The sequence below is a fragment of the Varroa jacobsoni genome, unplaced genomic scaffold, assembly GCF_002532875.2.
Source record: "Varroa jacobsoni isolate VJ856 unplaced genomic scaffold, vjacob_1.0 contig00257, whole genome shotgun sequence".
NCBI classification, from domain to species: domain Eukaryota; kingdom Metazoa; phylum Arthropoda; class Arachnida; order Mesostigmata; family Varroidae; genus Varroa; species Varroa jacobsoni.
In genome coordinates, this window is record NW_019214437.1 from 117,899 (window position 1) to 142,154 (window position 24,256).

Consider the following 24,256-nt stretch of genomic DNA (forward strand, 5'->3'; position numbering starts at 1 on the left):
TACGAAAATGTTCCAACTGACGCTTATGGTATTGAGCTAATATAGGATAGCTTCCACCAATATTGAATTCTTTTATTTTAACAAGGTGTTACTCAGCGGGACTTCATATGGTCTGATTCTACATACGTCACTGCAAAATACACGTAGACTCAAGAACATATAGGGTCATTCATTCTCAATGCGTCAACTTCAATTCGATGCTTGTGGAGTAGTTAAGCCGCCGATGTAGGCGAACGCTGCCCGATTCTGCAAATCAAAAAATTGAATGCACCATGCTGTTTGAAAACGTTTCTCCTCAATGTTTTTAGTAGTATCGTATATTGCCCAATGAGTGTGCGGCGTTCCGTAAAGCCGTCTTACTCCGTCCTGCGAAAAGGTGTAAAAGGACGGGTACGTCTATTGCTCCGTGCCAGAAACTACTGCTTACAAAAACTCTGCGCAAATGAACTCATTAAGGAAGTAACTGAGGATATGTGACAGAATCAGATGTTGCTCCGGTCGCAACAGTTGAGTCCGTCGCGTGCTATCCGGAAACTTCGGCATTCGTGTCTCTGAGATTGAAACTACATCCGACGATTTGTAGAGCATTGTACATTTGCTAAATGGGCCAAACGGCTTCTGCTAGACAATCGTAATGTTCTGTCAAAGATCATCTTTTCTACCTGACTTTTCTACCAGTCAATCAACAAAACTTTGCACTGTTTGTAAACAAGCACATTATGGAGCTAACTATCCACATGGTGCGAATTGAAGGCAAGAAGTGAGGTCAAATGGTTATAACTTGATTCTGCCGTATATTATATTAATGGTTCCTGTTGCAAAAGCATGTTAAGAGGCTCCTGTAACTGAAATCGGGTGATTTTAACTTAGACAATATGCGGTCCTAAGACGATAATGCTACATGCCATCGATAGCAAGTGCGTTTAACTTTCTTAAAAAACCTTGAAAAAAACTCCGTGTTTCATTTCGAGATTGTAACGACATCTCGTACTTTTCTAACATTTGCAATGCTATTTTTAATTCTTACGTAGTGTTATGTGGCTAAGTATTAAGGAAGAGTACCCTTGATAATAGCCGGCATGAGGTCATATGATAAATTCTGCAGGCGTGATGACAAGGAATTGTTATGTACACTTTCAGAGTCCAGCTCACATTATAAACTCCAAGGAGTACTTATTGGTTATTTACAACCATTGAATATATGTATGGCTGGTTGCGGCAATGATGACTATAGCCGTGCTGACTCACGGACGGCCAGAGCAGTAGTAGAAAGGTTGCCGGTTCCAAAGGGGTCTCGACTGCTGTTTAGCGTGTTCGAGGTTGGCTGGCTGATCCGTCTACGAAAATTCTGGTTGTAGGTGTACTCCTCAGCCCGCGAACGCAGTGCCGTTAGTCTATATTAAACACCGACGCTTTCTTTTCTTACTGTTCTATGGTTAACACGGCAGTTACGACGGCGTTGAACGCATACGCATCGTGTCTAAGGTGCTTTCTGCTGATTCTGAACTGCATGTACCTTGTGTTTGGCCTGTTCACCATTGGAGTCGCACTTGTGTGCATTCAACTAAATGATCAATACATGAACCACCTAGGCAACAAGGACTATGTTGGGCAATACTCGACAGCGATAGTCCTCATCTTGGGACGGGGAGTTGTGGCCGTATTTCTTAGCCTGGTTGGCTGTTGCGGAGTGATTTTCAAGTACACGTCGGCGTTAGTTACATGTGCAGCAATTATGGGTGGCCTGCTTGTGACTGAACACCGAAGCGAAGTTGAGATCTGGAACCTCTTTGTGAATTGATCAAAAACCAGCTATCGTTTGTAATGCAAAAGAACTACTCTAGCAATGACCTAAATAGCCCGGTCAACCAGCGTATCGATGCGCTTCAGACATCTCTTCATTGCTGTGGCCCCAACGATCCTAGTGACTGGGCCACATCAACGTACAATAACACTGGCGTCAATCCGTTCAACGATGTTTTAAGCAAGCTTGGTGGCATGACGGGCTTGTATAGCGTGCCGCCGTCGTGCTGCGTGCGTGGAGTGGGCCCCGACCTTTGCGAAGTAGCGCGCCAAATCAACGCCGTTGGTATCGTGTCTGATTTAATTCATCATCAGGGCTGTTTGCTAAGGCTTTTGAAGATCATGAACGGAGTAGCTTCGGTAATTACTGGAAGCGCACATTCTCTGATCGTCCTAATGCATATCGGGTCACTTATACTTACCATCGTACTATACCTCATCACACGGCAGGAAAACGACACAATACATTCATTCTCTTTTTATACGAAACCGCCATAAGTCTCTCCTCTAAAGCCAGATCACAGCCAGCTCCACATAGTTTCTGGCGCGCTATACGTCATCTTCTTGCTAAGAACGTTCGGTCGCAGCTCAGGTCACCTATATGCATTCGTTAGCGAAATACATAGGTAAAGTTGCATCCATATCTATACCGTACCGCAGATACCGTGTCGTCGCAGTTTTCACACGGCGATATGATTTGTGCCGCGTGAATCATCTCGAAGATCGTCCTGAGGTCGACTCCAGCCCTGTTTTGGAGAGTTGAGTTTCAAAATTGCTGGAGAGTAATGTAATCTCTGTGGCCAGTCAACACCGTTGTGCTTGAGTATCGTTTCCCTAGCGATTACGGCCTCAGAGCTTTAAGAGTGCCACTATATCGTACGTATCAAAAATATAATAATAGCATTTTGTCCATAATTTGAGTAAGTAAATAGAGCATAGATAGCATTTAAACAAAGCGTTCGTGTGTGCGTCAGTTGCCTCGCTCAGTAGACTATCTTCCTGCAAAATATTACAGAAAATTGTTGAGGATTTTTGGAAAACGTTCCAACGCAAACGCTAAGCTATATATAATGTAATAGTAATATGAAAAAGCGTCTCAAGCCGATAATTCCGCACGGTCTAAATGAACGTCTTGTACCCTGAAACATCACATGAAACGCGCTAAACACGCAATTTTTTAACTTGGAAATGTATGTAAAATGTCAGACCGTTTCGAACGTTAAGCTGCGTCTTGTTATTATTACTGTTTTTATTATGCTTATCAAGGTTGTCGGTTGTTTCTTCTTTGAATTTATTTACTTGCTCTACGTACAGGTTTCTCGAGCTCAGTAGAGAATGTGGCAGTGATATTTAATGTAAGGCCGATTCGGTTATAAAACTGATCTCCTAAATGTATTAAGTAGTAGTGGTAGTAGTACCATATTGAAACACTCATTTTGTTGGGCAAATGCGAGTTTTCGGCAAGCCGTACGGTTTTTCCTAGCAAACTACTTGAAGCTTCTGAAACGCGGACGAGGTTCATATGATATTTATAGCTCTAACAGCTTGAAGCTGATGTCGTGTGCAGAGGCTTTATGACGTTGTTCTTTTTGAAGGGTAAAGCAAGCGTGCTTCACTGTTCCGTTTTACATCATGCAGTTACCTCGAATCGTATCACTTGCCTCGAACATCTAGCTGATTAAGAAGCCACCAGTCATAAGATCCCGGTTCTGCTAGAGAACGGAAGCGTCAATCTCCGCTATAATATTACCCGATTTCCTTAATTACCATATCTTGGAGCTGCTGCTGTTAATTAGATAATACGCTAAGTACAGTATGCTAGATCCTTGTGCCACTTTCGTACACACGGGCGATTTTTCGGGTGAGACGCCATTACGTTGAATAACCATACTATTACTTGGCGTATGATGATGCTTATTAGAATTTTAGAGCAGGTAGTTCAACGTCATCGAAGATGTCTAAACAATCCGAAATTTAGTGCATATTAGCTGTTTTCTTTGTTATGGCTGTTAGGACTCACTCTGTAGAGCAGTACTGAATGTACACTACAGAGGAGTTCACGAAAACAGTTAAATATTTTTTCGTATTTCGATAAACGATAAAAAGGTTTTCAAAGGTGAAGTTACGTTCTACAAAACCTGTTACACTGAATTATTTTAATACCAATAATATATATATATATATTATATATACATCTAACCTCCAGGGTTATAATTTAAGATAAAATATTACCTAGAAAGTTAGAATAAGGTTCTCCTTATCACCAACGTTGTGTCACTTGTGGTTGAAAATTTTATATTATTTCATTGACACAACGCATCGCTTGGATGAAACAATGTTATTACGGATAATTATGATCAACAGTCAGAATTTACCATGGATCATAAAAGGACAAGAAATTTAAATTGGATGAAAAATAAACACGTATGTTTAATTCGTTCTGTAGTTTCGTAATTAGGTTAGTTATTATTATTTACATAGTTTGTATTCACAGCTCTGACATTAGGTGAACATAAAATGCACGAATAAAAGTTTCTTATTTTATAATAACAAAGTTGATTCAGCACTTAACGTTTCACATACGTTTTATTGGCTCTTATCCATGATAGGCACTATGTAAATTAAAAAAAAATTTGTTTACGGTGATTCGTTAAGCCCCTCATATAGGGGCAATATAACCTTAATTCTTATATATATATATATATATATATATATATATACGTTTTTTCTGCAGTAACACTAAATTAAACGTGAATTGGTGCTATCTATGTAGCGTGTCAAGATTTAAATCCATGGATGATCTGCCTTGCCTTCTATTTATACCGCTGCTCGTTGTTTAACTCGCGAACTGTAGGACTCTGTTTAGTTATTTCAGGACGTATAAACGTTCCGAGTGTACTAGTTTGTTTCTAGGACAATCCAGCGTTTTTCTAGCTTCCAGGCAACTATTTTGAATGGGGCAGAATGTAAAAAGTCGACTATAAGAAACGTTAAATTACAGGCCGCTAGATTGGATCGAATCATAAAGCACTGTTAAAGTGAAATTTTAACCAAAAAGCCCTTGTCGGTACCTTCTATCGATGACGTCGGAATAAGGTCAAGGCTAAGTTGTGTTTAGGCAACAATAGTTAAGCCATTTGTTACATTAAATAATAAATGACTTCTTAGAGAATCAGGTTCAGTTAACGCGATTTTCTGACATATCAGTTTAGACCTATTCACTCTGAGTGCATGCTTTGTAATCGTTTACATTATGCTTCTATACCATATTTTTATCTTTTCATTAGCACCTTTCGTTCTCACAGAGCCAATGACATTTTCATCTCTAATACATAGCAGGTTAGCGATCTCCGATTTCTTTGCTTGGTAAAAGCCTTGTTGTTTCCTGGCAAAACCACATCGACTTACTAGTTCCCCGTTGTAGCATTGTACAATTCTATTTCTCCATAGCTGGCTCATGCCACTCTAATACAAAAAAGCAAGCCCTCAAAACCCACTTCAACGACCACCCCCCTTTTCGCTATCAGCGGTTTGCCAGTATTAGCGCGCCTGGTTGCCACTAGTAGTCTGCCATGTTTGTATGTCTAGTTGTCACTCCTGACCTCTCGTCTTCAAATTCACATCAAATGGCTGATGAAGAAAAAAAATTACTATTGATATATATGTTAAATCATTAATTTTGTTTTCCAAATAAAATGTTCAGTTATTATAAGCAATGGCAAGCACAGTCGAAGATAAACAATCCGTTGTAAAATAGCAATTAATTGGATTATAGGAATGATTAAGTGTTTGAAATGTTTATCAGGTCCAATAGTAGCGCGATTGGGAAAAACATTAGTTTAGTCAGTCGGAAACGGGACGCTCATTGGTGCAGTAATTGAAAACATTTGTTTACCACTTGACGCGCTATTTATTAAATAGCCATTGCAAAATAAAAAAGAAAGGGTACCGTCAAATGCGAACGCTAACGTAAAGGACGCCAATTCTCGCTTTCGAGACGCGCTACCACAGTTTAATAGGCAGACATAATAGAAATATCTCGTTCTAAGCATATCCTGTGCATATTCGTCAAGTGAACACGCGCGAGACTCGATGTGACTTTTGAGACCCAGTTCGAAAACGTAAGTAGATACCTCGTATTTTGTATTTAGTGTCAACTTTCTTGTGCTTTTCGTGCTATGTTAATCCACAATTTGGAAAACATTTACGAGCATAGTATGCTCGGACGCGTCTACGAAGCCAACAGCTTAGACTTTTTGTGTTGCCGATTGTTATTTCTATGTTATACATAGCTTTTATCGTGTGAGATGTCACAGTGGCAGCATTTTGAACAAACAACGATGCATCGACTCAAAGGCCTCATCAACTCCTGAAAAATGCGTCATCCGAATAAAACGCTGACGAAATGCTTATTTATGTTATTTTCTTCCTGTTCCTACTATCCTGAAGCGAGCATGGGACTCAGGAAGCGACCTGTTTTCAGATCATACGCTCTGACGAGGAAATTTCGCTTTTGAGAAGTGGACGTGCACGGCAGCGTATGTTAATCGGCTTTAGCTGGGTACCGTGTTACTTCTTTGCCGTTGAAATACTTGGTGTTTTCTGTGCTTTATTGTGCGCGGTATTTCGGCTTTATTTGTGGCTTTTTTGAAGCTTCCAATAACTTTTTTACTTGCAGTGTTCCAAATAGGGTTATGTATTTATAGTCTAGCACTCACCAATAAATCTCCTTTAGGTCTGAATTGTATTTTTGAGTCTCTCTGAGTTCACTCTTACGTTGCAACTATATACCACAGTTATTGTAGCTTGGCATACCATATAGAGTGGCTCTTTACTGCAAGTTCTACTGGTCAAGTGACCTGAACAGAAATATTATATTTTTGCTTGTTATACCGGTCCTGATGGGCCTGTGTGGCCTGCAAGTCAGGAGGCAGACCAGTGAGGCAGGTTCAGCTATATTTCCTAAGTAATACAGTGTCCGATATTGAAGTTCTTAGCATATATGGCCGACATTCTCCGGTACAGTCTCCACCGCCGCATAGCCATCGGTCCCTGGACTGCTTTGTTCTCTAACGCGACGTTTGCTTATTTGTTTTAAATATTAGTCTTTAGAAGCACAGTATTTACAATGCCGTCCTGATGGTACGCTCCCTGCAGTGTTCCATATGCAGAATTGACGTCAAGGTGTTGTTGTTACGCCGTTATCTAGTTTCCTCAAACACTCGCAACTTAATTTCTAGAGGCAGCGAAGTATTAGATTATATCGAAACACGAGTCCCTTAATCCGCAAGACCTTACTGAATTGGATTTTTTTTTTAAATCTGTCTTCCACAAATTTTGCTACACACTACATCAATGAGCAGAACTGTTCACCACTGTTCTGCGTATTCGTCGAGTCGTATTTTACAAATATATTGTTTCCATAAAAAGTAATTCTTTAGCCATAGTTATGCTGCAAATCATCGCGGGCTCTCTCTACCACATAACGGTCGAGTGTCGAATAGAAAATGTACCCAATCGCCCCAGAAAGGTGAGCGCCGCGGCAAGACTCCTTTCATTCATTAATAACAACGGATATAACAGGCGGATCATGGTCAACTGGTCAATGCGTGAGTCAGCAGTATGCTAATAAGGTTGCCCTTAATACTGTTTGCTCAATATGCTGGGTTTTTATATTGACATTTAAAGCAGGGCATGTTTATAATCCAGTCCCGTTTCCTGAGGCAGAAGCGAACGATTAAACGCCACGGATTAGGACTATCTCCATTTTCTGACAGAGCCGGACAAGAGTGATTTCAGAGTGATTGCAAAGGTCGCTAAAAAGTCACATGCGGGTGGTGAGGCGTTGCGTTCCAAGATTTTAATCTCTCACTAGCAAAAATATGCAAAACGTGTAACGTAAAACGTATAACACGTGTTCTTAGAAAGTAAGTATACCTAACCCCGTCACAGCTAAGGCAACCTGTGGGATGTAATTCGTTGTGTAGCGGGAACTGCGTGCAAGTTTCAAAGTTAGTTATATAGTTGTGAAAACATATGGGTGGCCTGCTGTTACACGAAATCACGCAATTTAACGCCTGCTTTTGTGTGAACGCAGCACTTTTTATAACCGACACGTCGCAGATACTTTTAGCGGCCCTGTCTAGCGTGACCTTAGGACAACCATACGGGGACCTTCGCTGAATGACCAATGTGTTCCAGAAATAGAAAACTCGAAAAGAGTCACACTACTGGTGACACCGTACGATTCATGTAAACCGTTTTAGAAACTGAATAGATCGCGTTAAAGAGGACTTCTTTTTTCTTGTAGCAACGGATCTACCTCGAATCGTTGCGCCTTTCGAGGAGAAAGATCCATTAAGTGCAAACAAACAAACAAACAAACAACGATGGAAGTCCTCTTTGTGAACGGAAACCGATGCTTGGTTACCGAGTAAAATCTCATTCATGATTCTACATCTGTGCTCATTGGAATACGACTGTTAAACTATACGGAACTTTATAGTGGGCTAAGCTCGTATTGTTTTTTGGAAATTACGGTCTTTCATCTGGTCTCCGACGAACCCACTTACCAGAACAACAATAAGGTTAACATTATGTACGAATGTACTTCTATGCTTACATAGGTACACATTGATATGTAGAATTCTGTCTGACTGTCACTGGCTTCTTCCTCTCATAAAAAGCTCCCATATCCCAGAGAGTAGAAGACCATCGCGTCGAGCTGATCAGCAACGACATCTGGAATCAACACTCACAACCCTTTGGACGCGACCCAAACCCACTTCATTAGTAAACTGGAAATTGTCGAAAAGCTCCTGGAGTGTCAATGTGAAACACGTGAGTCAAACGTTAATGTGTACTATGTTTTTCGATCTCGGATTGGATTTCAATGAAGTGTATTTGGTCGCAATTTTTCTGTACAACAATGGAGAGAAAACGTGTATTGAAATATCTTGGGAAGAGGAAAATGCCACCTGCACTAGTAGATAGACGTAGTCATATAAGCTCCTGTACATCAAAGGAACACACTGGTAGGTTATTTCCAGTGGCTGATAAATATGTAACTCGTCAATGGTTTACATCGTCCGTGCGAATATGAGAGCACTGTCCACGCCTTGACATATCAAAAACTTGATACTTATATGGTCAGCTTCATCTATGTACACGCGTGTGGTGTGCCGTGAGATGATAACCTCATCACATTCATATTTGGATTCACTGGCTTAGTCGTGTATTCGAGTCACACATATTAAAACCATAACACATTCAGACGGGTAAGGCTTTGGGTTAGCAAAAGTTGTTATATTATGCTGCAAATTTGAATTTCCTCTTGATACCAATTATGGTTTGCTAAAATTGTTTAATGAAAACACAATTTTAGACTAGCTACGTAGGTCATACAAAAGTGAACTCTGTTGCTAATCTCACTAGCCAATTCAGCCAATCTTCACAGTCAGGTGGGTTCTGTAATCAAGCGTGCCGCCTATCTAGAGGGCAGGTGACCGAACGGCGGAATTGTTCAGCCTATTTGGTGAGTCTACGGCTGTACCCTAGAGGACATTGAACAGTGCATTGACACGCCTCGTAGGTGAACTTTTCAGGAAAAGATCGACGTCATGAAGGTTCACATCGATGATATCTCATTGTTGTATTGTTTAGAAGCTTCGATGTCTTCTCCTCCATGTGCCAGCTTACGACCGCGGTAATATGTATGACGTCCATAAGAACTGAGAGAGAACACACCGCACTATCCTCTAACTCCCGTTGACCCTTGGACGAAACCGATACTGTGTGGTGCGTGCCTGACTAGCGGGAAAATAATATGTGCATTTTGTGATATCTTTAGAGATCGGGATCGCGATGACATCCCTGTCACTACATTCATTGTGTGAAACGAATTTGTCATCTTTTTCGCTGCCACTGTAAAACGCTAGCGGTATTACAGTCGATCTGTCCTTTAACGTCAACACATTCTACTCGAAGAGTAGATAAACATATTTTCGTATCAAAACGTTCTCGGTACAGCCAGCCCATGAATTTTTGCGTGCACTTCATAATTCCGGTTCGGGAGAACATGTTTATATTTATGATTTAATTATTTATTATTGTCATTGCACATACTGCGATCGGCTCGATAGACAGTCTTCATCGATATATCAGTCGAGTATGTGAAAGCTGCAACGAATAGACAAGTGGTGTACGTTTGGTTTTAGTTTGAGTAGATTTGAAGTTGTTACTAACTTCAAATCTAGTTGCCAAGCGCGTCGAGTCTTTTTATGGCGAATTAGTGCGATTCTAAATGGAATTGGGGCTGTAAAGTGAGTGACCTATTGATTTAGTAAATTTTTTGTAAACACAAACGTCCTTTAACCCTTGGCTGTACGTATTACCTCATAAAATAGTGTACAAGCTTGAATAAATGTATAGTACTAAAATGTGGACAGCTGATCTTTCTCAAAAGCTTTGACGCTCAAGCGTTTACACAGATCTAGTGCGAACACATCTTCTCAACAACACAAATAATTAGGCAGAAAGGTTTAGAGCGTCGTAGGTGAGTCTCTCGGAAGATAGAATTAGCATTATGATAAATCAATTCTAAATTTCAAGTCATGCCTCACTAATTTGCTGCGCATTACTGTTCTATAATTACGTAATACCATTTAGAAGAAAAATAAGCTTCAATTCAAATTCTAAATTGAATAACACCATCTGAGTCTATCGGAATTATGTTCTGTTAATTTATTGGTTACAAAGCTTGAGCCAGGACTAAATATACACATGGCTTTGGCTAAAGCCATATTTTTTGTATGACTCGGTTTTCTAACTTACTGGACCAATTTTCGCAGAGACTCTATGTTATTGTTAAGTCTAATTGCGTAAACTGCAACTGCTCGTTATTAACTACGTTTTTTCTGGAGATGTTTTCACACACATGATTCCACTCAAAAACTCGTCGTACACGTCGCATGTCATATTGTCTACGGTACGCTTCCACCCTGTTTGTAGTCACAACATCGGCACACTACATTTCCGCTCTCGAGCTGACGTCCGTCAACCACGAGTTTTTCCATTATCGATATAGCAAATACTGCCAGAACTGTTTGATCACTGGCTGAATTCTTCTTATGTTGTTCAATTCTCCTATTAGTTGTACCATTATTGCCTGTATTTATCGAAATACTTCGAGAAAGCAGTGAGAGCTAAAAGCGAAAATTGCTCGATTCATGACAATAACAGCTACTAGTGTATATATCTCTCCGTGTTTTGATTCGAGTAGAGGAAACTATACCGGTAACCTAATCATGGACAGCTTTGGCTTACTCAGAGTTCCTACGAGTGGAATAGATAGATAGTGCTATGTGACGGAGTGCATTGTCTGTACAGCTCCATGATCTACACTGTGAATATAGAAACTGCAATTCGATGCTTATCTGTGCTTCATGCTTTTCAGCTGCTTGTGAGAGAGTTACGGGAAAGTCGTCTTCTGGCTCAATTTAGCAACCGGCTTAACTGTGTTGTCAACGCATACGTTCAACCTCCCCGGACCTGGAAACTGGACAATTTTAAAGTATAAATCAACTTTTGTGCCGAAGATAGACGAAGCAGAACATCATTTTCTAATGGAATTTCTGCAAATGTCGAGTATATAGAAAAATTGCTAATTAAGTGCGCTACAATCTGATGGATTTTACCTGGTTTGCCAACGGTTACCGCACGTTGTCTACTAAAACTCACAAACTTCTTATTGCCTCCAGTTATTGTGTCAAAAATTTTCGTCAAAGATGTTTGGTCGTCTACACCGACGCCAGATCACCCACGATCAGATTAGTTTACCTACCGAATTTATGCACATTGACGGGCACTCGTTCGTCGATCAAAAGGTCGTTGATTTGGACCAAGCCCGTTACGATGTCCTTATTGAGCGTCTCAAGCAGTCCCCGGCAACAGTCTCTTCAAAAGTGGCATGCCAATACTACGCGGAACGCTCACCGCGTCTGCTTATTTCACACCGATGTAGTCATTCACGGCCAGCACCGTTGTCTCGAACAGGTACAGCACGCATCGCCATCCCGCAGATCAGCGAACCATACGGATTTGTCCATGTGAGACATGTAACACTGGAGAATGTTAGCGAAGAATCTCTATATACGACCTCCGCTGACCGCAAAAGTAGTTTTGATGAAGACAGCTCTGCGGCAGATTATCCAAAAAGCACCAGTTCACAAAGCTTCTGAGACCTACTGTTAATTAGATTGATAGAATAAGATGTATATACACACACACACACACAAAAAAAAAGAGAAGGTTGTCTTTTTGCGGATTATTCGCGTCTCCAAACTGTCATCACTACTGAACTGAGCCAGTAAAATCGAAGACATTTAGGTTCGACTTAGCGGAACTCTGCTTCATTATTTAAACACCAGAGCAGGACACTTTAGGAATTTTTCAATAGATCTATCCCAACTAATTTGAGCTATCATAGCTTATATCGTTATTTATTATCTGTCGAAGTAAATTGTAAATGTTTGTGTGTTTTAAGTCATCAATTAAGCCTTTATCAATAAGTAGCAGCAATAATAAAGAATGGGCTTAGTGCAGTCAGAAAAGTTTTCTTCATCTCATTTCAATTGTAAATTTTAGAACGAAGTGAGCTATTCTCTCTCGACACCAAAACATTTGTGCTTAGGCCGCTATAAGCAAGTTTACACCGTGCGTTTTTGTGCCAGATGTGCTTATCAACTCTGCTAAATGTTAACAGCTAAGATTAGCAGATTGGTCTTAAAGCAAAATAATGTTAAAAATCATTCCTAGATTTTTGGCATATTGTCTCCGTAGAAAGGGCGCTACCAACGAAACGAAACTTTGCTCCAAACAGTCTACTAGTAGCAAATAAATAATTTTCGTTATAGTTGCAAATGATAATCATATACTAGTAGTAGGATCCGTACTGAGTGAAAGCTTACATTTTAGCAAAAGCTGCAAAAGGGAGCGGCAACACCGGTTTGGTTTAGAACAATGTGTCCGCTTAAAATATGTGATTATGATATGCATTTACCAAATCGTGGTTCGAGCTGATTGTACGAAATACCGAGACCTAAGGAAACGAAACAAAAGTGAGACCTATCTATGTAGTAAAAGGAAAAGTTTAATCCCTTATTTTATATTAGTTTAGTACCGAAGTATGGAGTACTAAAAGGCATAGCTATAAGTACAATATATACTTGTACTTATATACAGCCCGCAAAACGCAAACAAAGACATTTGTTTTTATATCACTTAGTACGGCGGCATTTTGAAATGTTATTGGATGGAATTTTTTCCTTCCGCTCAGAAAAGAAACAAATCTATAGTTAAGTCACTTTATCAAAATGCTATCAAGTAAACAGTCATTAAGTTGCACTCAATGTGTTATTCCTCACGGATGTTATATAATCGAATGCCATTGAAAAATATGGATAATACATTTATGTTCAACAGTCAGCGGATCTTAGTTTGGAATAGAACAAACGAAAAATAGTGAAATTTTAATAAACTGTTTATATTTGAAATGATTTTATCTATCATTACCTCGACTATGAATTAGGTGTATTAATAAACCTGACGACGCTAAAAGCAGCTCAGTTCCGTAGTTTCAAGGGATTCCTTAGTAGCCTGCATTGGTGAATTGTGAACTTTGCATTAGTACGATCGAACCGACCTATTTCAAGCAGAAGAAAACGTCACGTTTCAGGTTCATGTTGCGTGCTTCACTATCAAAGCTTTGCTTGCCACGTAATAATGGACACGACACTATGATGTTTATCACGGTATGGAGTTAAACCGTCTTGCGTTAGGTAGTTTTACACGAATATCATATGTTTGATTGGCTGGAAACCTAATAGTTGTTAACTGTCTGACACCTATGTGTCATCAGTACAAAGCGTCGGCTATAAAGGTATTTATTACGTTAAAAGATAAGTTGTGATTCTTATTTTATTTAATCATTCAGACGAGTTAAGTTGCAAATATAGATAACAAAGCAAACATAAGGCCACTGGCAACCTGTTTGCTAAATCTTATCAGAAATGAATAACACCCTAACTCCTAAAATTGACGAAACCTGAAGCGACATTGATGTTATTCAGCCAGCTATCAGTCTCTTTAATATATGCCCCGAAAAAATTGTTGGGGGTATGCCTTCACGTTTTGTGCTGGAAGAAACCAGACAACTAATGCTATAATAAGTAATGCTTGACTAAGGCTGTTCAAATTCAAAACATTAATCTCTTCAGTGATTAATCCTTTTGTTTAATATAATACACTTGAAAATGGAAAAAGGCCATCATAAATTTGCGCGTAGTAAAAAGCTAACTGTTTAAGGGCGTAATTGTTAACACGTTTAATGTACATATATACAAGATCATATTTTTATATGAAATATTCAAAAAGAACAAGGACAGTTTTCGTGATTATAGACATAGTACGGACACAGTTTGACGAAAGGGCACTATAGCCGACATGGCATTTTTGGAAAACAAGCTTGACAGAATCTGCGAAACATCTAAACATAAGAGTTGCTTAGGTCTTCGAGCTTTACACTCGAGATGCGAGGTTTAATTTTTTTTACAGACTGATGTTCCTTATTGTTTGCCATGAAACTGAATATGGTGTGTTTTTTTCCAGGAAGCAATGCAGAATCCTCAAAGTAGAATGCTGATGAGTTTAAATATTTAACTTTATCACTTTATTTTTTAGACGATCTAGTCTTTGCATGAAGTTCTGAAAGTTAAGTTTCATTTTGAGAAAGCGGAATAACCGCAAAGCAGTAATGGGTCAACGTTAACGTAGTAGCCGCAAAATTGCAATAAGGACACAAGATAAGTGACACAGCAACGATTGAATAATATCTGACTCAGGGTAACCGAACAGCAGAGACCAGGTAGCAAAATTGCTAAAACAATGTAATGCCACTTACTAGAACATGATAATGGGATAAGCTGGAAACAGAGAATATTGACTTGAACAATGCAATGGGTCTTCGGAGGAAAGAACTGCGTTAAGGAAATGGCAATAGGAAAATTCCAATGCGATAACGGGAGTAGCACAGGAACTGTAACGACCTCAGCTACAAGATGCATGTTTAGGTTGAGAAGGTCTAAAATCGCGTAAGGTTACGTTCGGAAAAACGGAAATAGTATAGATGGCGCCCGGCGTAGCAATATGCGATAAATATATAGAAAAAAAAATTAACGAGTCTGGATGCTAATAGGCAAGATATGTATTGTTGTTCCTTGCAGCTTAGATAAAATAGTGGTAGCGATTCGGTTCTGATGTTTCTTTAGCTGAACTACTGCGTAATAATCGATCATATGCTGCATATAAAAAAAAGACCTGCTCCAAAAAATGTCGGACTACATATCTTTGGCGTTTTTATATGTGTTTGAAGCGCGAATAACATACTTCCTAAATACTGATGATAGGACGGAGGAAGTATGTCACATTTTAGAATCTCACAGTGCGTATTTTGACACACTGATCGCCTTGTTAACTGTTCAGACCTTCTGTTAACTCTTAAAATGTTGACCTCCCATGTTATATGTGCTAATAATAATATTTCTAGTCGAAACGCCTAGAATGCACCTGGCGCAGCAGTGGCGATCAGTTTTGCCCTTGTACGCAACCTTATTGATATACCTACCAGTTCAATATTGTAAAACGTGGTACATAACTTAGAGTGATTGCTATTTGAAAAAGGGTCGCAGTTTTGCATTTTTGTGATAAGAACTTTGTACCAATTGCCGTTATGCTACGCACACACAACACTATAATTTAGGTTAATGAAGATAATTATTCATAAAGTACATTGTAATTTGATTCTTATTTATTATATCCTTAACTTCTAGCCCTCGCATGGCTAGAAATCCATCAAATGTTTCAAGGTAAAATTATTTGTTATTGAAAAAAAAGAAAAAATTGTTATAGAAACTCAACATCAACATTTGGCTCAACGCACTGTATTTACGTCAAACGAAGTTCAGCATATGTTCTTAATACGACGGCGTGCAGTATCAGCGTTTACTTCAACGAATTTTGTTCCGGATCACGAGAACATTCTCGGTACTGATTGTGACAATTGGCCCCTTGTGTACGGAGTAACCCAATCGTTAGAGAAGAGATGTTTGTGTTGATTTTAATTATTTTTCTTGCTGCTGATGTACAAATGTCAATGTTGTGCATTGCATTGTTCTAATTTTCTCAAATATCCCACACATACTCGACAAATGGTCGCCCAGGCGGCTCAGCTTGTGAGTCACTGCATGTTACGGCAGACCTCAGCTATGCGATGAGACGTGGCTAGTTCGAGTACCGCCGCGGCGTAGACAACATTGGCTATAAGCTCATCATAAGCTTAACGCGTGTTCTCTATCGATAGTCAGGCAGTACTGCCGTAGTGTTGCTCTATGAGTTCTGCACTGTCAGGAAACTGGGAAATCTTGAACCCTGACCGTAACATTATAAATTTGTATATCACGTTGGATGCAGACACCGTTTTTTTTATCTACGCCGCTTGCATAGTTCATAGAAAAATATATAAGTACGAATTAAATAATCATATCTATTTGCAATAGTTTCTATGTTACCAATATAGCTTACTCAATTACTGAACTTGTCCAAACAGTTGCTTCAGAAGGACTTACGCCTCCGCTATTTGAATGAATGATTTAGAACGTCCACTGCCAATAACACGCGGACCTGACACAATAATTACTATATGCTACGAATGTTGAGGCTGCCTAATCAATGTATGCAATTAGTCAACGGCCCACCCTATTCAACTTTTACGCATTTATACCATTAAAAGTGGCGACGCCATTCTATAGAAATGCCCGTTCAACAGCCATCGGTAACAACCATTTTCGTCATAAACGACAATAAATTTCAATAAAGGATTTTGGATTGAAAAAACAGCCTGCCGTAGTTTATGGGTCACAGGGTTACAGTAAATGGTGGGTTGCAAGATGAAAGCGTATTTTTGATAGCTTACAACAATTAGGCCTGTATTGTATTGATAGTCAACAATTAAAATGGTTTTTTCAGGGCTTTTCGCGCGCTTAGCTGTGCTTTGCGGTGGGCAACGCCAACAACTCCGTCTGTTGGCTATGGCACTTATCAAAATAAAAGTTGCTCATAAAGGAAGTGACAGTGCATTTCTTATAGATTTCTTATATATGCAAATTATGTATACGTGAGCGCCACTTTTCCTTGATGGCAGTGAATATTAGGGACACCTGCTATTACACACGGCAACGCGAAAAATAGGTATATCTCTGTTCAGAAGTTGCCAAAACGGGGCAAATGTTTCACAGAGAAGAGAAAGTACATTTAACGCATAATAAAAATCATCATTGAAGTCAGCTAGTTCAGAAGTTATTCAACTTCAAGGCCTGCAGTATTTGCGTGTAACAGCTGGTAGATACCAAACTATTATACGTTTTCACTGCTGGATTGCCATATCAGCCCATAATTTTTAAATCTAACTCGATTTCATCTTTGAAGGTTAGCGTTTCCAAAACCCGGTAAAATATTTACTTGCGCAATGTAATAATAGCATAACGGACAAATTTAAGGATTAGAAAACACGTTTGCTTATCATTAAATAGCTTCCTTAGTTCTGCGCTAATCTTGGCCCTGAACAATCTATGCTTACAAATAGCACATGTGCATGAGGTCAGGAAATGCCTGCTCAAAACGAGCATAAAGAGCATTGGTCAGGATCGAATTTGAGGTTTCATATGACTACAAGTACACAAAGATGGACCAAGCGTAGCACTAGCTAGAAATGATCTCTCTTCTATGCTAGAAATCACACCCACTAGCAACATGATATTTTAAAGTTTGGTTCATACTACAACCGTATAGCGTCCAACCGCACCAATTGCTGCCAGTAGCGCTGGTGGTAATTGGACCAAGTCTACACATGCGCTCTATTGCTGCGCCAAATTTTATCAACACGTAATCATATACAATACCAGCTCTGGCACGTGCAATTAACAGATGAAAAATTATAAAGGAAAAAGCTTTCCATATTCTCAAAGTTATACATATATATATATCACGTTTTGATGAGCCGTCAAGCCCTAACGCATTTGTATTACGTTTCCTTTTAATGAAACAGTGCTTTATAAATTAACTAGATCTCTTTTTTGCTACCCGTTTTGAAAATATTTTTTAAGTAACTTTTTAAGAAACCGAACAAAAAAAAGACAGCATTCAATATGTAGCTTTCAGAAGATGACGTTAACTAAAGACGCAATACTTTACCAGTTCTCGTATCGTAGCGCTAACCTACGATATTTATCTACTTTCGTAACACCGACACCTATTCTTGCACGCAATGTTTTTGCATCAAGTACGCTGATATAACTAAACAATTTAAATTTATTTACATTTATCTACAAGAATAAACATTTCAACTAGCAAGTCAGACACATAATCGTAGAGGAAAACTTCCGTGTTTGTTTCACAGACTGTGCAACGAAAGGTCTAATTAACTTAGCCTTTGATGCAGAAAAATGATTTTTGCGCGTCAAATTCAGATTTGTCAAGCCAATGATTGTTTGAGATAATAATGATTCAGACAAACTTTGTTGAAATTTCAGCTCCAAGCAAAAATAACTTTATCCAATGTTTTACTTAAAAAACATGTCATCTGCGTATTTACAAAAGCGGCCAATAGGTGATAATACTTATACAGCCCAGGGTGGTAAGCATATTCCCCATTTATATAGATTGATGTGCAAGCTCCATCAACACTGCGAAGTGTGCGACGTCGAAACTGAATCAGAAACGAAATGTTTAGCAAATGAAAGCAAGCGTAGCTCTATAGTTATTTTATTCAATTCCATCCAACTAATATCTTTCCGGAATCTCCGTTTCTTCCCAACTTCCTGCTAGTGAGCTCATATACGGAAGTATTCGATTATTATTAGGATTATACAGAGCATTAATGTACCCCGAAAAACGAGGCAGTATATAATTGCCATGTGCGTGGTACGTCAAAAATACGAAAGTCGCTTTGCTCAGGCTGCCCAGTTGCGTCGTATGCTCCGCAGAATAATGTGTCCTAACATGTATCCTATTGTTAGCTTTATGTAGCAGGGCAAGTAGAATGGATATTACTATTTTTAATTTTTATTATAATTAAATAGTTTTGTCTACAGTGAACCTGCAAATAAAAATGTGTTCTGGGCTGAGTGTTTTTTGTAGTCCTTATTAAATATCAGTTGTTGTTGTTGATTATCAGAACAGAATCCCAACAAATGTTTCCATAATCGAAACATTCATAGGTAAGAACATTCATAGGTAAGACGTATGTTAAGTAAAGAATGCGCCCTAAACATGTAGATCAATGACACAGTTGTTCAAATATTGGCCGGTTTCGCTTTTTAGGGCAAATACTATAGTTTTCGAGTGTTCTTAAGCGGATGTTTACGGACTGGAGGGCTCCACTTCAGCATGGTAGCGTCAACGGTTAATCGTGGCCTCTTGTATTCTGCACTACGGAGGTGCTCTTCGACCAGTTTAGGAGTAACGCATATAACATGTTGGCCTTTCCAGTACTTAACCATATTGAGACTTTGAAGGGTAGATACAATATCCGTATGGGTGATTGAAGTCAACTGCGAAAGATCCTTAATTGAGAGTCGTACTGTCGATTCTCGCATAATCTCCAATAATACCTAAAAAGCCAAGCGTACGCTGTAAGGTTGATGACATTTATATTTTTTCGTCGCCAAAAAAAATATGTTCCCAAATAGGCAATACCAGAACAGACATCGCTTCTTCTATCATATATACTATGCAGCAGACACATACAGATAAAAATATGTTTACATTAAAGTCTTTTTTTAAATAAAGAGGTTTAATCATATAGATGGTAGCGATAGCAGAACTACAGGGAGCGTTGTAGGAAGCATTGACTCCTACTGTTGTATAAATTATAGAAATTAAGAGTGACTTCATTTAAAATGCTAGCGGCGAGCGCACATTCTTTCTTTAGTGCGGGAATGACAAGGTGCAATCTCTGGCGACCAGCGATTAATCGGCCGGCTAGAAATTTTATGTACTCACCGCCGGCCGAAACCAGAAGTACATCTATTGTAACAATATATATTTTCTGCGTCCATTTCACAGGCTAGCTCAACTTTCGGGAATCACTCAACCAATCCATACATAAGTTAATGTCTGTCTGATTAGACTAGTTTTGGCAAAGCAGATGCATAATAAAACAGATGATGTAACAAGCTTCACGGTATATCGACAATTCCTGAAATGCACGAATTACCCGGAATGGAGGTTGATCTAGTGCTAATGAAACTATCACTTGGCCTTATGTTGTAGCATATTTCATTCACAAGTAATATAAACTAGCGATATTCAAAATTGTAGGCAACGGGCTTACTTACCCAAGACCAATAAGATCGATAGCTTAGTTTGCCAAGATCGGAAAGTGGTTTTTCAGGAGAACCGACAACGTTCTCTAACTTTGACAGTTCATAGGAGAAAGCGATCAGGAATTTACCGTAGCCCTTTCGTTGATATGGGGGAAGCGTCAGGATACAAGCTACGTTATTGCCGTCAGGACTTTCTTTCTCCTTTGAAAAATAACCCACGATATGGGCACCCTTTGCACAATGAATAGCAAGAAATATTTGCACGTATTAGTTACTGGTACTAATAAATCCATAAAGTGACATATATCTTTAGGTAAGCAAGTGTTTTCACTGAACAGTTTGGAAGAGCACTGTCATTTAACTTTAATCCTATGCAGCTTATAGTAGTTTTAAAAGTAAGAAATTGTACTGCAGTATCACTGTGCTTATAATTAGAAATTTGATATTTTCGATTTTAGATTTTCGGTGTCACGACTTTCTCGTTCGTTACTTTGAAATTGAAAAATACCCGAAGTGCTCAGCTGTACGTAGCTATAAAATTGTTTAACGCACTTTACCTCAAATGATACACTGTAACATTCACCCAGTTAAAATTGATATTCACCTCACGATCGACTTCACATAGCACGTAGAACATAAATGGTTCGACATCGAAATAGAGTGTCTTGTGATCGAGAAATAGTTTTGCCAGAAGGCATAAACATTGACCGTACACTTTGTAGTCTTTGCCGTCAACCTGCAAAGCGAATGACTTTATTTGTAAAAAAGCTGACTGGCACTAAGCATTTGCTTGGAGCCAACGAGAACGAGAATTAATCATAGAAGGCAGAATAGTGTATAGCATTTAAAGGCTTCACATGAAACTAGACAAACGTCAAACAAGGTTCAGTGTCCAAACCCATCTGTTTTAGATGCTTACGAACCTCGAAAAGCGAAATGGTTCCTTTCCTATAAATTTCCTTGCCGGGCGGCTGCTTCCATGTACAATCGGAGAGATGCTGTCGATACGTCTTTTCAAGCCGCATGTATTTAAGGCAATACTCGCATATCCATAACTTAGGTAGCTTTCCGTATTCGTCAGGGTACGGCGAAAAGTACCACGCATCAATTTCATACCTTCCAAACTGGATCTTATCTATGTATTTTACCTGAAACGTTTCCCAATAATCATAGGCAAATCAGCAAATATTAAGCCTTTGTTTAACACGCTTAAAATAAGCGCAAGAGAGAACTGTGTCCGGCATTCTTCGCTCTTGCAAAATTTATGCTGAATAAATACGCAAGGATAATTAGACCACGCTCAAATACAGCCAACAAATGGCTTATGCCGTGTATTACAGTTCACCAGAATAGAAATTTCTATTCTTGCTGAACAGATCTTTGACTTAATTAATAATACGCCAGGGCTATCTTTATCGCTAAACTATCTTCTCTTGACACCTAAGATGTTGATACTGCGAACCTTTGTAAGAGCTTCGTGTTCTTTTTCCAGTGCAGCCGTAGTTGGGTCCATCTCGGCGTAAGTTTTCTGTACGTGATTAATTTCGTCATGTCGACGTTTTTGGTTTCGGGTAATCTTCCTGTCTGACTGCTCCATAGGGTCAACCTTTAAAAGAAATTACAGAACCTTTATGATCATCATCAAACATTACTAAACATTTAAATGCAGCTAAGCATTTAATTATGTGTAATAGAAAGTAAAACACAATATTCCGAAGAAGTAAAGGAAGCTTAAACGATAACAGTAAAACGACATAGAAGCTAAACGTTGAATCTTATCGATTTTCGACGCGGATGACAATGCCTTTGTGTATATAGCACAAAACAAAATAAAAATTAAAAAATTAAAGGGTTTTACTTGACTGGCCATACCAAAATGATTTTAAAATACTATGCATGCATCAAACAAATACTGACTCCCTACCGCGAACTTTGTGAACCAAGGCGAGCTTACAATATACACGTCTTAGTTATATTTAGGCCCTGGAGAATAACTGCCGAGCACTATAAAAGTGAAAGAATTATATGAACAAAGTTTTCATAATTATAAGTTCCTTGCTTATAAAAACGTTTAACTCATAGAAACGCTTTTGAGCCCCGTTACTGCATGCTTAGTATGCTTATAGAAGCTCCGTGCATGACGGCTGCTAAATTTCGTATATTCAGGTAACCTTCGATGCTAGCTCAGTTCAACGTAGCAGTTATTCTAATAAATGCACTTCAATGAAAAACCTCAAAAGCTAACAAATGTGTTACACTACACTTACTGGATTGGGAACAATATCTGCCTCTGAAATTTCGGCTGCCGAAACTGAAATACGGTCCCGCTCGATCCATTCATCCAAACGACGATTAACTGTTGGGTTCTCAAAAAAACACAGATACAGCTATTATTTTTGGATATCTACAATGAACTTGATATCACTGACGCATGCGATTAGTGACTAGGGGCCTATCGCTTTTTACTTATTGAAAAACTGCACTTACAGTTTTAGCTTTTCTTTAAACATGAGCGTACTTACAAATTTTCAATATGAATTCTACATATGGGCAAACACGTATGAAAGTACCCGCTTTTCGTCTGTCTGCATCGTCACGATTTTCAATTAAAGCTACTGAAAATCACTCACATCCTTTGTAGTGCACATAATATTCGTACTCGTCGCCGGCTGCTGTCTTGCGAACTTGAATTATCTCAGCAGATTCTGGAAACCAAGCGTGAGGAGTAAAATAACTGATGTTGATTCAGCTAACATACACTAGTTATTAAATGAATGATAATAGCCAATGTTATTATTATTAGTTAAATACTAACATGGCTTGTTCGGCTAGCGTTGTCACATGATTATTAGCGATGTCACTTCAAGCCACCCCAACATATATGTCTGACTATATATCTGACGCATGTCATGAAGAAAGATTTTTTACCGAAAGTTCTACCGTTCATTATTAAGATTAGGTATATTTACATCATATATGAATGCAGATAACCTTTGTGGATAAAAATTGCTTTACTCACAACATTTGACTCACATATCATGTTTCATCGAAGTTACGTTTTTTTTTGTTAGAAGTGATTATCAGACGTATTATATTAATACTATTGTTTAGGCGACATTCAAAGTTACCCCATTTATGCTAACATAATACACAATGACCGGCCAAACTTACGCCATGTGTTGTCCGCCCTGCGAACCATGTATTGCTCTCCAACCTTCAGCGGCGCTTCTCCCTGTGAACTATCGCCATCACCATTGGCGTTAGCAGTGGGACCGGTGTTGGCATTGTTGCGGTTACTTTTACCACCTCCAGCGGTGGTCCCTGCCGAAGCCACTGGCTCAACTGCCACGTTTTTCTCCTCCAAAACCATTGTTTTTTTTGTAGTTTATACAGCGTGTATACTTAAAAAAAACACATCTTCCGCTTGGACTGTTTGATTATTTGAATCTGGATAACAGTTTCGTTACGTATTCTCTGAGCTCAGCACTCAAACACAAGCATGTATGCAGTACTTAACGTCAAGAAACATTGCGCAGACGAGCGCACATACAGTAACTCGAAAATTCAACAACTTCAACGGTGTTCCGTAACAGCTTACCTCCCTAGAAGCTTTTGTTGCTTATTGCGATGGTAGCGCCGAAATGTAAATAAACAATGGGGCTTTCAGGCGCTTCGGTGTTATCCATAGAAGCTTCGTTGCTTAAAATCGGCCTCGGGAAAGCAAAGCCCAGCTACTAGAGTTTAAGGATTCAGGTTTCTTTTGAAATAAGACTTTAATCCGCTTACGTGTTGTTGATTCGCAAGCCTCAGTATTTTCTGATACTATTTTTCAAATTTCACAAACCTACAAGGTTAGTGAACGGGTGAGGGTAGTATGTTGTAAGTATGACAGGTTAAACTAGCGGCCAATAGATACGGAATTTACTGTCATAAAGAACGGAGGCGTTCAAGCAATTCCGATTTTCCCCAAAACTCATTTACTATGTATTACGCACAAACCAACTGTCCTAATAATA

General features: G+C 39.0%; 2 protein-coding genes and 2 long non-coding RNA genes across 5 annotated transcripts; 2 read left to right on the forward strand and 2 right to left on the reverse strand.

Moving 5' to 3' along the window:
- Positions 1-1,510: 1,510 nt before the first annotated feature.
- On the forward strand, positions 1,511-2,301 carry LOC147752051 (uncharacterized). Its single transcript, XM_086972733.1, has 2 exons — positions 1,511-1,675; positions 1,813-2,301. The coding sequence occupies exons 1-2, from the start codon at positions 1,511-1,513 to the stop codon at positions 2,299-2,301; spliced, it is 654 nt and encodes a 217-aa protein (XP_086828859.1).
- An 8,219-nt stretch (positions 2,302-10,520) lies between these two features.
- On the reverse strand, positions 10,521-13,368 carry LOC111271001 (uncharacterized). Its single transcript, XR_002686587.2, has 2 exons — positions 11,645-13,368; positions 10,521-11,359 (listed from the first exon to the last, which is right to left on the reverse strand). It is a non-coding gene; the product is annotated as an uncharacterized LOC111271001 (long non-coding RNA).
- A 10-nt stretch (positions 13,369-13,378) lies between these two features.
- On the forward strand, positions 13,379-16,983 carry LOC111271002 (uncharacterized). The gene is made up of 2 exons (XR_002686589.1): positions 13,379-13,741; positions 16,885-16,983. It is a non-coding gene; the product is annotated as an uncharacterized LOC111271002 (long non-coding RNA).
- A 1,224-nt stretch (positions 16,984-18,207) lies between these two features.
- LOC111271000 (histone acetyltransferase KAT8) lies at positions 18,208-23,870 on the reverse strand. 2 transcript variants are annotated; one of them, XM_022851510.2, is made up of 8 exons: positions 23,412-23,870; positions 22,871-22,945; positions 22,508-22,596; positions 21,703-21,846; positions 21,164-21,388; positions 20,845-20,976; positions 20,253-20,471; positions 18,208-19,526 (listed from the first exon to the last, which is right to left on the reverse strand). In XM_022851510.2, the coding sequence occupies exons 1-8, from the start codon at positions 23,608-23,610 to the stop codon at positions 19,245-19,247; spliced, it is 1,365 nt and encodes a 454-aa protein (XP_022707245.1). In that variant the 5' UTR covers positions 23,611-23,870; the 3' UTR covers positions 18,208-19,244. The 2 variants fall into 2 exon arrangements, with proteins under 2 accessions (XP_022707245.1, XP_022707246.1); XM_022851511.2 differs by having other exon boundaries at positions 22,508-22,606; positions 23,412-23,550.
- Between the last annotated feature and the right edge of the window lie 386 nt (positions 23,871-24,256).